The sequence below is a fragment of the Dromaius novaehollandiae genome, chromosome 10 (genome assembly GCF_036370855.1).
Source record: "Dromaius novaehollandiae isolate bDroNov1 chromosome 10, bDroNov1.hap1, whole genome shotgun sequence".
NCBI classification, from domain to species: domain Eukaryota; kingdom Metazoa; phylum Chordata; class Aves; order Casuariiformes; family Dromaiidae; genus Dromaius; species Dromaius novaehollandiae.
Window position 1 is genome coordinate 10,482,524 of NC_088107.1, and position 13,741 is coordinate 10,496,264.

Below are 13,741 nucleotides of genomic sequence, written 5' to 3' on the forward strand. Positions count from 1 at the left end.
GTGAAGTTTCTCTCCTAACTACCAGACATGCCAGGTTGAGAGCTGTCCTGTGGATTATGGGCAGCGATACACACCAGCCTCTGCGGCTCCTGGGGTAGATGTGCTTGCTATAAATAGCTGTCAGATTTGTAAATTTAACATTGTTTAGTCTGAGGATAAGTGAGGAAAATGGGAAAATCATTTGCCCAGCAGTGGGAGGGTGTGGAGCGAGACGGTGCTGTTTTCTGCCGAGGGTTTTCACTTTTATTACCAAACTCTTGAGAGCTTAGAGATGTCACAATGTCCTTTTGCAGTCTTGGGCTGCGAAACCAGGAGGGGAAAATATGAACTGATGCAGTTTTATGTAACTTACAAATGCGTTTAGCATTTTCTGTGACAGAGTGAAGCCAGTCAGAAAATTTAACCGTTTCCTTTGTGAACTTTATTTTGTTGATCTGGACGTTTGCTCTGATCCAGCAGAACTGGCAGTGGTGGTGCTCAGAACAGGGACGGGATATGTGACTTCCCACACAGGCATAATAAATTCTAATTACAATAAAATAGGGAGAGGAAAAAAAAAAGAAAAATTAAAGTTATGCTGTGAAATGGCAATATTGCCTCTCTAACAAGAAGCATATGGAATAGTAGCTTGCACACAGGTCTGAGAGCCAGGAATAAATCAGTGCTAGTCTAGACACGCTGATTCCAGCTGTGGTCCTGAAACAAGCTGTTAGGGCTAGAATTTGATTAAGTCTAATGCCCATCTGGAGAGGATGATGAATGAAGGTAGAATAGCAGTGTCCCGACAGAGTTGTGCTGGAGGTGCTTACATTACAGCTGGGACACAGGCAGGAGAATAAGGGCTGTCCACTGTATTTCCCTGGTCCTTCAAAAAAGCGACTGGACCCATGGCCAATGTCAGCAGTCAACGTGGTACATCCTAAAGAACGGAGACTTCTCATGTTGTCTCCAAATCAGGAAAAGGACCGGAGGAAATGCCTTTACTCAGTCATGTTTTCCACTTTGTATTTAGTATGGCCCTCTGTCATGATCTCTCTTGGGCTTTCTCCATGGTGGCTGTAACATTTAATTAACTAATCTTTATATGCACTGAGAAGATGGAAAGCCCTATGTATTATCTATTTAGGGTAATCACCTCACAAAAAGACGTAAATAAACAGTGACCAGTGGCATAGTTTCAGAGAGCAGAGCACTGGCAGGCACAAGCCCTCCTCCTCCCTCCTGCCCTTCTCCCTCCACTCCTCTCCCCAGCAGACTGAATCCCTCTCAAAAGTGATCTGACATGAATAACATTTGCACCTCCTTTACTATTATCACGTTTATCTTGTCTTCACACAGCAAAAGGGTCCCAAGTTCCTTTCTGTTTGCTTTAGTTTGATTTGTGCCATCCTCAGACAAAACTCTTCCCTCCACTACACAGGCTTTATTCACTGAAGAACAACCTCCCAAAGCCCTTGCAGACCTTATGAAAGGCGTTTTCACTCACTTGGGTTAAATGAGCACACTGTGTTTTCTTTCTTTTTTTTTTTTTTTTTTTTTTGAGCAAGAAGTAATAAATGAATCATTTCAACTTTGGGCATGGAGTTTAGGTGTTGTATTTGTACCATGCAACTACATAAACACGGAAAGAGCCAGTTAACCAATGAATGGCAGGAATTAGAAGCAATGAGATGATCTAAAACATTTTAACACATTTTCCATATATTAGCCCTTGGACTAGTTGTGTTTTGCTTTCTTACAACAGACACAAGTCAGTAGAAGTCCAAAAGGAAAGTCTGAGGTTTTACATTTCTGTTTGTGGTACAGGAAAAGGGTTACGATCTCAGTGGTTGATTCAGTGAAATAACATCTCTTTTATACACATCTGCCTAGCAAGTAGGGCGGTAGTTGGAAATACCCAATCTAAAGCATTAAAGATTTGCTGGCAAATAGCAAAGGCATTTTCTGCTGAGGAAAAAATGTTACACTGAGTAGTCACTTTGCATGCTTAGGAGTTACAGTCAAATATCCAAACACTGTGGAGTTACAGTGCATTTATTATTTTGTCAAGTACTTAACACACTGGGAAGTGACTCTGCTGTATATTTCATGTCCACAAAATCATGATAATGAATTCAAATGAGAAGATACTTGGCAATGGTAAGTGATATTTTTATATCATATTATTTGGGCATCATACTGTCAGCAGTTTTTGTATGTAAATATGTATCATTTTCAAACTGTTTGTATGTGAGAAACTAAATGAGAAGAGTAATCAGACAAAAGGTAAAACCAGGATGTTTACAATTTAAACTTTATGCTTTTGCCCATGTATTCTGTGTCATAGATATCTTATTTTTAAATGATATGGGAAATTTGAAGTAATTATTGCTGTTTGCTCATCAGTCTTATGACTTAAAGCAGAGATGCTGTGCATGGAAGTACCTTAATCTAGGATGCTTTCGCTTTGCTGGACAAGATTCCTCCTGGAAGAACATATATAAAAGCAGATTGTACCAGGAACTTTCTTCAGTTTTGAAGGCCTTTCTAAACCTGTAATATTCTAAGAGACAGAAAAGAAACAAAAGCAGTAATTAAATGATTCATTACTCAAATGCATTTTTAAATCTACAAAATCTCTCTCACTTATAATTAATCTTCATGAATAAGAGAAAGGAACTAATTTCAAAACAGGATGTAGAGGAGAGAATAGTTTTCTTTTTCTTCTTTTTCCAAGCCCATTTTCTTCCCAGATTGTTTCTAACTTTTCTGTTCATTTCAACTCTGCTGTGTAACTGCAAGCTATATTCTTTAAATATTTTATTTTCATTTAAAGAAGCAATGCAGGAAAACATATTGCTCCATGAGAACTGGATAGGGGAAATATCTAACCTCTGAAAACACATACACATTTCCAAACCAATTTAAAATTAAACATTAATATGATTATCCATCACCAGCTCAGAGCACAGTTCCAAGCAAGATGTCCAAATGCACTATTTACTTGAATCTCCGCATGAACCAGCCTATACAGGAAATCAGTAAATTGGTCCAGAATCTCAGCCTCAAAGGGAATGCATATTTGTTTAGTCATACACTATAAATAACATCTGTAGACTCGGAACCATGCCAGCATTATTAATGCAGTGTTCGCTTAATAGTGCCCTTTATCGTGAGCCTCGTTAGGAACTGATTCATACAGTGCGAGCCTACAGCAGATGCACGCGGGCTGGTGTAACGTGTCCCTGTGAAGGATGCGTTGCCCACCCCGGCTGTGCAGCCTCGCCGCGGAGCTGGCGTGCTCCGGGCTGAGCGGACACCTCCTGGCACGGAGCCCCCGGGAGCGGCGGTCAGTGCCGGAGCGCCTCCGGCCGCTGTCGGCAGGGCCATCGCTGTCACAACAGAGGTGGGGCCAACGCGCTCCCCTCCGCCCCGTCCTGCGGCTGTGGACAGATGACACAAAGCTGTGGGGCTGTCAAACTGCTGACATTTATGCCGGGGGACTGAACCTACAGAACACGGCCTCTTTTCATCGCTTTTACAGCTCTTCGCTATAAGAGATCACCAAGGATGTGATCTGCTGCTTCCACTCGCCTAGTGTTTTTATAACGTAACAGTATTATGCAAGCTATATCACAGCATAAAACCTACTCTAGAGTGTTATTTTACATGCTTTTCTGCTACAACGTTTCTGGAATTAACATATGGAATAAACTTGGTATGTGATGTATTCTGCATAATATGAGATGTGTTGATGTAGGACAGAGTTAATGACACAAGCAAATAATTACTGTTTTCTAAGAGCAGTTAACTCTGTTCTCTGTTCCATTAAAGCAGCGCCTTACAGTACTTTTCATCAGAGAAATCCCTACACATCCAAAAAAAGTGAGAGCCATCAGCTCATTTCATTGATGAGGAAAGTGATTTGGGGGGATGGAAATAAACTTATCTAAGGTCAAAGCAAGAGGTCACTATCAGAGCTGGAAGACCCCCATGGTCACAGCACAGTGCTCTGTCCAAAAATGGGCTACGATGGACTGCTACTGCCTTATAGACTGAGTGGTGTGTATTAGATGTGGCTGACAACGTTCAGTTACAGGTAAGCCATTGCCCAAAACTAATGGTGAGCCTAAACTGATATTGTCAAATCCTTAACACTTTTTTCCCCTGCCCATTTTTTTTTATGAACTGCTGCATTTGGGATTGTTTTGGCCAAGAATAGGAAAAGATAATAATTTTAAAGCTCCTACACTTGTATGCAACCCCCAAAAGTCTGGTTATTCTTATCTTTGGGATGTTCGAATCAAGCCTTTCAAGATTCACACACGTTAAAAGACAAGATTGATAATCAGCTTAAAAGCTGTTGAAGAAAAAACAAAGAAAACCAGAGTGGAAATCCTGAGCTATGATGCTGGTTGCGTGGTTGGCTTAGAATATGATTTTGAACCATCACTTTGAACTAAAATTCCAGAAGAGGCTGTTTCTTTTGGGAAGTCAAACGTGAGACAACGGATTTAGTTACTGATTCTTCTGGAGATCTCTGGATTCCTACTCAAAAAATGGGCATCCATGAGTAAAGGACACTTGAAAACGTGACCTTTCTGAGCACATCTCTACTCTAGTGTTAGGTGTCCTGTGGGTGCCCTCAGGACCAGGCCCGTTGTCACATTGCTGGAGCATACTGACTAGAGCACATAGCACTGTGTAAGCCTTAACGTGCCATTTTACATACTCGCAGACATACCAGCATGTTGTTAATACCCAGACATCCTTTCCAGATGGTCTACTCACAAGACAGCCTTGTAGTCAGGAGGTGGACAAGCTCTGGCATGACCCAGCCTTATAGCTGCTCTTGTCCCCTCCATCAGTTGCGATAGAAGTACAGCACCTCTGGTCTGAGTTGTTCCTTCTTCTGTATGCTGTATGGATTAAGGTATCCCCTCCATGTCCTAATGCTATGGAGCTCAGTTAATTACTGTCTGGGAGCCTTGGATAACACGTACTGTAGAAATAACAGTTATTTTTTCAATGTTTAGACTGAGGTCATCACAAAAATACAAAATCTGTCAAATATCAGGTCATGCAATAAAGTTTTTATGGCACCCTTCCCCCCTTATTAATCTTCACAAAAATGCTAGGGAAGTGATCAGGGGCGCTTACTATGCCATAACAGTAATACTAAGGCTCTTTTGGACAAATATAGAAACAAATGCAGATGAGTATCAGGACATAGTAATGTTTAAAAGCAACAGTCACTAACCAGTGGAACGATCTGTCTGAGGATAGAGCAAGTTATTTGGGACTGGAGGGATAATGTCTTTACATTCAGATTTGATGCTTATTTTAACAGATACACTTTACCTGGAGCAGAATTTATTGCCATCAATACAGGAATTACAGGTTAAAATTTTCGCTTTGTCAGGTTAGTCAGACTGGCTAATTGGAGCCACCTCTTCTGGGCTTAAAATCTCTGATTCTGTAGGAAAAAAGAGTCCAGGGTCAGGAGCCCTCAGCTAAGTTCTGCCTGTCACTAAGCCTGAGCTATTTAACGTTAGATACTGCTCTGAAGGTGTGAGCTGATCTCGAAACTTGGGAGAAAAGCCAGATGCCAGATGTTAAAGCTGACTCCAGCACAGTCTGTCACACCTACAGGTGGGGTGTCGCTGGATCCCGTGAAGCACCAGAGGGTTGTACTCTGCATCTTCCCTGCGAGCTGTTTATGTGACAGACAATGCTGTTTCACCCAAGAGGAACCTGTAAGCTAATCTTGCCTCACCCTGCTGCTGACTGTAATGCTAGTGAGCAACATCTGTGGTAAGCATGATGAATTAGGTTAGTTCAGAAGCTACAGCATTGTAGAAGTTAAGAGCAAGACAGCTGCCATTGGAGCTTTACCCTGCTGTCTTCAACACCACAAAAACCCCCCCATCCATTCAGTTTCATTCTGCTTGTCACAGACTTGAGATAAAGTAAAGCAGCAGAAATGTGAAGGTTCTTCAAGACTCATTTAGTGCAGAGAAGAAGCAGCTGGATTAAGTAGCTTTGCCTCTGCCAGGCACCTGGAATGACAGATACTCAGAAATAGCTGCTACTAAAGCCTTGCAGCTGAAATTCCTCTTATTCGGGCACAGATATGTATGAGGAAAATATTGCATAATTCCTCATCAAACATTGGCAAGGCAAAAAAAAAAAAAAAAAAAAGAACAAGCCCCGCAACCGAGATGGAATCACGCATGCCACCTGTGAGATGCTAAAGGCTAACATGCCACTGACCTCAGCGAGATCGAGATCAGGCCTTACAAAGTGGTGTCTGAGAGTCTAAAATACGGAACAAATTCTACCACTAGTATTCAGATGGATTAAGTATACCTTTTCAGTACTTCCATGCACTCTTATCAGTCCATTCAAGGGGTAGAGGACTACGCAGCCACAAGCAATGTGATAGAGTCCAGCCCTGAACTCGCAGTAAAATGTAAAACCAGTAAGTCTAAATGCCTCTTTTATACTACAGTCATTAAAAAATACAGAGAAAATTTTCCTGTGACTTTCGTATGTAGAGTAAGTTAATTTGCCCTTCTCCTCCCCCCCGCCCCCCCCAATAAATCATAGTTTTGGCAATTGATAATTCCCCTTTCATTCAACCTAAAGGGCCCCTTATTTCAGCCTACAGTTCAGGGGAATATAAATCAAGAGGAATGCAAAGTCAGATGAAAAAGGAACGTTATGTGACTGGAAATGTGGAATAAAGAGGTAAAGTCATAACCTTTAAAAATATTTGTTTAAAATCAGAATGACACCATACAGGGGAGCTCACATGATTTTTTTACTACTCTGGTGCTGCAGTAAGTTATAAACTTTATATTGGTCAATCACTTTGAAAAATTGATGGAGCTTGCCTCCACTACCCAGATACTTAGCAACATCATAGTTCAGACAAATATTCTGTAGTGTTTTTCTAACCCAGCGTAATTACTTACACATGGTCTATAGACACAGTACAAGAATATTAAAATAATAAACAACCAGAAACACTTTGTTGAAAGAGCATCATTCTTACTGTCCTTCACACCCTATACCATGGCTACACACAGTAATGCTCTTCATGCTGCCACTGCTGTATTTTTTCAATCACACATGCTCCTAATGCGTATTTATGTGGATCACATATGCTACTTTTTTGCACCCAAAACTTGGTAGGTATACAATAACATCAAGCAGTGACACCAGAATAAGGTCAGTAATCATGCAGAGTGCGAGTGCACATCATGCAACACAAGCAACATATTTGGGAAGACAAGCTCTAGAAACTTGAATTAACTCATAGGAAGGCAATTCACTGAGAAATAGCCTAGAAGGCTGCAGAGCTGGATACCATTATAAAAGAGTTAGGTAAAAAAGTTCACAAAAGGAAGTGGATTTTTACAAAAGGACCTGAAGAGGGAATCAAAGCATATGAAAAGAAGCATGAAGCTGAGAGACAGGAAGAGGCAGAAGAATAGTTAAAAGTAGGTAGGGAATAGAGGGTGATACCAATAGAACGATCAGTGTACCAACATCAGTGACAACAGGACTCTACAAAGACTTGAAGATCAGGATATTTTTCTTCGTACAACAACTGAACAAATTTTAGAGGCAGCAAATTTAAAACAATTACAAGCAAGTACATTTTCATGTAACACGTGAAACTCATTGCCTCTGGATACTCTTGAAATCAAAAACTTAATGGGAGACAGAAAAGGATGGATTACAGTTACATTACACAGGATTTATTTCATCTTTAGAGGAAAAATACATTCTTCATGCTTCCTTGCAGAAGCTAGGTACTAAGTGACAAAAGGAATCAGAAACAGATTTACCTAATTTGACACAATGCAATACTTACCCATTATGGGCAGTTTGCAGCTTCTGCTGAAAACAAGACTATCCAATCATAATGCAAAAAGCCTCAACAACTTTGGAATACATACAAAACCTCAGAGTGGCAGCCTGCTCTAACCAAGAAGGTGCTGGGAGGAAACTCTTCCTGAAAGCAAGTTCTCTCTTAATTGCTTTTTTGCAAGGTAATTCCTTTGAAGCAATAGCTATTGGCCATTGCTAGAGAAGAATACTGAACTGTTTTATACTGTGACTCCGTGTGCCAGTTCCTATGTTGCTATGTTTTGATGGATGGAAGGGCAGAGTGAAAGCTGCAAAACCCAAGACGCAGGTGACTAATCCAGTCCTGGCTTAGCAGCAATGAAGGGATGACTGTCCTCTGCAACATAACTTGTCTGGAATATGGCAACGCGGGAAAATTGTCACTGTGTTTAAGGCACAACTACTTCACTGGTTTGCTGAGCACTGTAAGGACAGGACAAAAACAAGAACATCTCAAACTATTGGCTCTGCCTCTTATTAACACATGGAGTATTTGGAGTTGGGTTGAGATCGGAACTAGAGCTAAGTTCCACCATTACTTAGCTTTGCCCAGTACTAATGTTGCGTTTAAGTTTATATGCTTCTTTTTTAGGAAAGGTTATCACTAATAGCAACAGGCAAAACATTCAGTTCTGATTAGTCTGTATATTTGCACTACAGAAGGTACCTTTGGATTTGGAAAGTAATTTGGGAGAAAGAGGGATCATTTCCTGTATCTGCTGTGGTTCTAGACACATCCTGCTTTTAGTCAGGCAAAAGAGAAGAACTGTTATAAAAAATTAGTCCAATGACTACTCTATGTCTACTCCCCATCTCCAATAGAAATTAACTCCACGTGTCAGAAAAGGGTCTCCATTAAGGGGTAACTATGACCCCATCTCAGAACAGACATACCACCCTACCCATGAATGGTAGTTTAACTTTTATTCTGAAGCAAGAGTTGCTGCCCCTTAAACATGTTATTCCCTTTAACTGCAGATACTGTTTTCATCTACTCATCTCTTGGGGTGAAATCTATGTCCTACTGAATTCAAAGGCAAAATAGCTAACTTCAAAGGGCTCGTGATTTCTGCTCTCTTCTTGTTCCATACATTAATTATGCTGTAGATTGTATTTCCTTTTATTTGTTTGAACTCTTTTGTTTTTGCTACATTCTTCTTTTCCTGTTCCTTTCCCAAAAAGACAGTAAGGGAACCCAGCTGATTTTCCTTATATTGCCTATTGCCTAGAGGTTTCACAAACCTCTATCAAGGCAGCTCCTTTCTGTAAAGGAGAGTCCACACCATTTCAATCTTTTCATACAAAATTCCAGCCTCTGATCAGTGATCAGTGCCCTTTTTTTCTGGTATGATGTCTTTGAACTAAGTAATGAAGATTGACCACAAGATCCAATATCAAAGCATACCATTACTACAACATGGCAGGCGCAGCAGAGGTTCTCTCTCTCTCTCCTTTTTCCTTATGGCTTCTGAAAACATGCTTTTCTGTTCACCACTGGGCACTGACAATTACTGTACAGAGAAGATGAAAAAAACTGCAAAAGGTTAGAATGAAACATCATGAAAAACAGTCCCTCCTTGTGATATTTATGTTTCTGCTGCTGGCCTTGGCAGAAGTCCAGATTCTACATGAACAAAACTCCCAAAGGCTTAAGGACTACAGAATTTAGCCCATAGTCAGGAAGTGCAATAACATGTGACAATGGGAAGAAATTAAAAAAAAAAAAAAAAAAAAAAAAAAAAAGCTTTCCAATGCTGTTGAGCTTCCAGTGTGATCAGTTTGGATCAAAACTCAGAGGCTGTTAAGATTTTGTGTGAATGAATTCTCTATTGCTAAACAAAAGCATGTGTGTGTTACCGTGCAAGACAGTTAAGTGGTAAACAGTATGTAGCTTTGTTTGCTCATTGATATTTCATTTTACAATACTAGCACTATAAAACCCCAATTTATATACCAGGTCACTGTCCTCTCAATTCAAATACAGTGATGAACTGTTTCGGAAAGCACAAAATCAGCTCCCTAATTCTCCTTCTTTCCAGGAAAGCTACTTGATATCCAGTGTTCACTACTCAGTGCCAAAGCACGGCTCATCTACAAAATTAGAATTTAAAATAATATGGAAATGTTCCACGTTTACTATCATCCAGTGATCCAGGTTAAAACTGTGTCCCTTACATCAGATGTCTTTTGGCTAACTGATACCCTGAAATCTTATTGGTTGGGAAAGCGATACTGAATTCTCTTCTTTTTCTAAACACTTAAAATATAAATTAGCCACAATTATATTACCAGGGACAGAGGATTTCAGTGCTACTGTAGATGATGTACAGAGCAGAGCAGAGAAAGCTTTGCTTTTTGTCCCAGTATGTCATTCTCATGGGACAGATGTTTGTCTTCACAGCACAGATTTTATCTAGCAGTCACAGGAGACCAATAAACATGAGTCCATGCCAGAAAAATATTTTAAACCCATTTTATACTTTCTCTCTTTCTCTTTTGTAAGTTAAATGACAGACCAGTAAATCCAGCATCTTAGAGCCAGAGAACACATAGAGGGTAGCAGGTGTCTAAGCACTCTCTTGTTGACCATTTCCATGACCAGACGGGGCCAGGTGTAAAATTCGGGTTTCTGTTTACATTTTCCAGAAGAGTATAGGATTTATAGGTTGTGAGAAAATTCCAAAGAGGCCTCCCTATTTCAATAAACTAGCATTAACCATTTCAGAGACAATACTTTTTGTTTTGGAACTTCTTTTTCCTTCTCTTAATTTACAGACTCCCTATGTATCTTGTGCCTACCTTACACTTAAAGCAGTCACAGAAATTCATTGAGAGGAAGTGGGTTTCTGAAGCAAGACTGTGACTTGCCAGGGTGTGAGCAGAACGGAGGATTGACAGGCGAGGAAAGAGCAGCCTCTGCGTGTTAGATGAAAACCAGCTGATCATGCCTGGGGATGTGGCAGAAAGGTGGCTGACTGCTCCCACCAGCAATGGTCAATGCAGCTCACCAGTGCTGGCTGGGAGAAGTTGCCATGATAGTAGAGTAGACTGCGAACTTACTTTGCAGAAAAAGAAAGATGTAACAGAGAGAACTGGAAATCCAAGACATAGTTCCCATTCCCTGGGATGCTCCACAGAAAGCATAACAACTTACCGGGGCCTTTGATCACGCTGGATCACACAGTTACAATCTAGCCCATAAGGAGGCGGGTACAAGAACGGGTAGGTTGAAGAGACCATGCCGTTTCATGGTGAACAATGCAAGGGCTTGGCATTCAAATGTGGCTCCTATTATTTTTTGCTCCTGGAGCAGAAGTAACCTATGAACGTCTTACTAGCTTAATGCTTAAAATATCTGCTGAAAATTACAAGAAACATGCTGGCCGTCTCGGCCTCTAGCAGGAAATCCTGCACTTGATTAGCATGGATTTTCCTCCCCCTCGCAGTAAGCCTAACATGCCTGAACCCCATCAATCCCTGGACCAGAGAGCAATGGGTAAAAACAAATGACACAGACTCCTTAAATGGTCTTGTCTTCCTTGGGCAGCTGGAAGCTTGCTGGAAACCGTTTCCCCAATACTGCATCCCATTGCTTTTGTTTATCTATCCTTGCTGACATTTTCTTCAATTAGGAAACAATAGCTCTGTTCCAATGTACTGAGCAGAATTACTGAAACTGAGTCACGTGATATCACGAGGGTGTGTTTTCAATTATTCACTCTGTCTTTTTTTGCCAGGCCTATGAAGAGGAACAGCCTTCTGCAGAAGTCAGGTTTGTCTGCCTCGCTGTTGTAAGTTCCTCCTTTTGAATTTTTATTTTACAGTAGGTATAGGGTTTTTGGTTTTGTTTTTTTTTTAAACAGTAAATCCGACTCTCCAAAAGTGCCTTGCTCTTTATTAGAAAACTTCCAGATCTCTAGTCCTTCTTATTGCCTGGAAATACTAGGCATCTGCAATAGTTCAGTGTAATAGTATTGCTCAGGAATGAATCTGACAAAGATCACAAGATCTAGATTAAAATGGGATGCAAGATATCATGCTGTTAGCACTTGGTAATATAAAGCTCATCTTGTTCTTGCTAGCAAAGAACAGATCTAACTCTCCTACTGTCTAACAGCAGAGTACTACCATTCAGTCTGGGAGCTACACCAAATTATTTACATCTTGTAAATGCTCAGTTTAATATCCAACCAAAAATCTGAACCAAATGGGCACAGCTCAAATTATGTATTTTGTTTGCAGAGGACAGATTGAGTTAGGGCTTTTTAAACTTAAAGCTGGAAAAACAAAGCTTGGGGGAAAAAAAAGGAAAAGAGAGGGAACATTTGGTTTGCATTACAAACCACAGACAACTTCCATCAGGAGCGCTGGAGGTATAGGAATGGCAAAAGAAAATGACAAGCAGCGAGTGCACTGAAAAGAAAGATGAATGGCTTGGAGAATTGACTTTGAAGTAATTGTCCATGCCCACAATACCTTGAATTAAAATTGGTGGAAGATGGCAATGAATCATAAAACTTCTCTGGCACTTGTGATGCTGTTTGCTGTGTAAAATAACATTTCAGGTTATTTATATCGGGAAATTTATAGACTGTGTTTTTGGTGCCTCCTGTATTTCTGTCACTTATGCAACCCTGAATCAGAAGCTCTGGAAAGGATGCAGCCTTAGTTAAGACCTGGGCTATGATCTACTACTTAGAGCAAGTATTTAACTAGAAGTCATCAGGTCTACTGGGTTTATTTTCAGCTCAGCCACTGGCTTGCTTTGAGATACTTGGTAAATCATTCAGGGTTAAATTTGGTCTTTGAGAGGTGGTTGAGCTCTGGGGGATGGAGGGAAGGGGAAAGGAGCTGATGGAGCAGGGCAGAAAATGTTTTCTCTCTGCATAAGGCAGAATTCCTGAGGAGGCTTTGCAGGCAGGGTGGGATGGCAGGGTGCACTTAGAGCTGTGTTTCCTTCACTATTTCAACAGGTGCTTCTATGTGTTCCCTGCATCCAAGATGCCTAACATTAGTTGGAGAGGCATCTTTTGGAGCATTTAGTACTGATGGCAATGCTCTCTCTTAAGGTCAGCAGCTTCAGGTAGAGTGAGAAAGCGGTCCTGCATCTCTCTCTCTCCTTTATCCTAGCATGCCAACCTCCAGAGGGCCGCATTTCAGCCATTAAACTACTTAGTCTTCTGCTTACCCATGTGCTTAATGGCTCTATTTAATTCTGTTTCTTAGGGGGAGATAAGAGTGCAGTTAATTTTAGTACAACACTGAAATCCTTGAACAAAAAGTGCTTTTTCTTCTAGTTTTCCCCTACAGGCAAGGTTGTTTAAGTCTGAATGTACAATTCAGGCTCATTTCTGACATTGTTATTGCTAGCATCTAACAGCAATTGCCAGAATCACAGCACAATCCCCATGCAGGCTTTCAAGTGATGCGCATTGCACAGACCTGTGCAAGATAGCTCTGCTGCTTTCTATCAAGATGCTGGGGGGAGGTACTTGTATAAGTCACTCCAGCATGTCAGCAGGGTGTGAAGTTCTCGTCCTATCCGTCATACTGCTTTTTCAAGAGCATTCTGTTCTAATGGGACTGATTTCATTTTTCCCTTCCTCTAAAATACCTTGAGATATACAAGAAAAGCAACATCAAGCTTTACAAGATTAACTTCTTAATACACTGGGACTTTAATAGGGATTTCCCAACTCAAAAACTGCAATTAGGTGGGTGCATAATAAAGTATTCTAAAGTTTTGGGCTAACCAAAACACTTGAAATGGTCCACTTTAACAAAATAAAAACAAAAAAAATCCCAAACCTTGAAAGTCCTTACATATTTGTAGGGATGAGTGTCA

General features: G+C 40.7%; 1 protein-coding gene and 1 long non-coding RNA gene across 6 annotated transcripts in view; one reads left to right on the plus strand and one right to left on the minus strand.

The window, feature by feature from the left end:
- Positions 1–11: 11 nt before the first annotated feature.
- LOC112996021 (uncharacterized) lies at positions 12–11,304 on the minus strand. Its single transcript, XR_003262324.2, has 5 exons — positions 11,051–11,304; positions 5,341–5,455; positions 4,771–4,981; positions 2,425–2,542; positions 12–525 (listed from the first exon to the last, which is right to left on the minus strand). It is a non-coding gene; the product is annotated as an uncharacterized LOC112996021 (long non-coding RNA).
- Positions 1,851–13,741, plus strand: part of IL16 (interleukin 16) — a 49,254-nt gene continuing 37,363 nt past the window's right edge. For 2 of the 5 annotated variants that reach the window (XM_026121301.2, XM_026121303.2), the window contains exons 1-2: positions 1,851–2,139; positions 11,634–11,687. In XM_026121301.2, coding sequence (XP_025977086.2) covers positions 11,638–11,687 — 50 coding nt within the window. In that variant the 5' untranslated portion in view covers positions 1,851–2,139; positions 11,634–11,637. Of the gene's footprint in view, positions 2,140–11,633; positions 11,688–13,741 lie in introns of those variants that run through there. The other 3 variants (XM_064517270.1, XM_026121302.2, XM_064517271.1) reach the window with 3 other exon arrangements.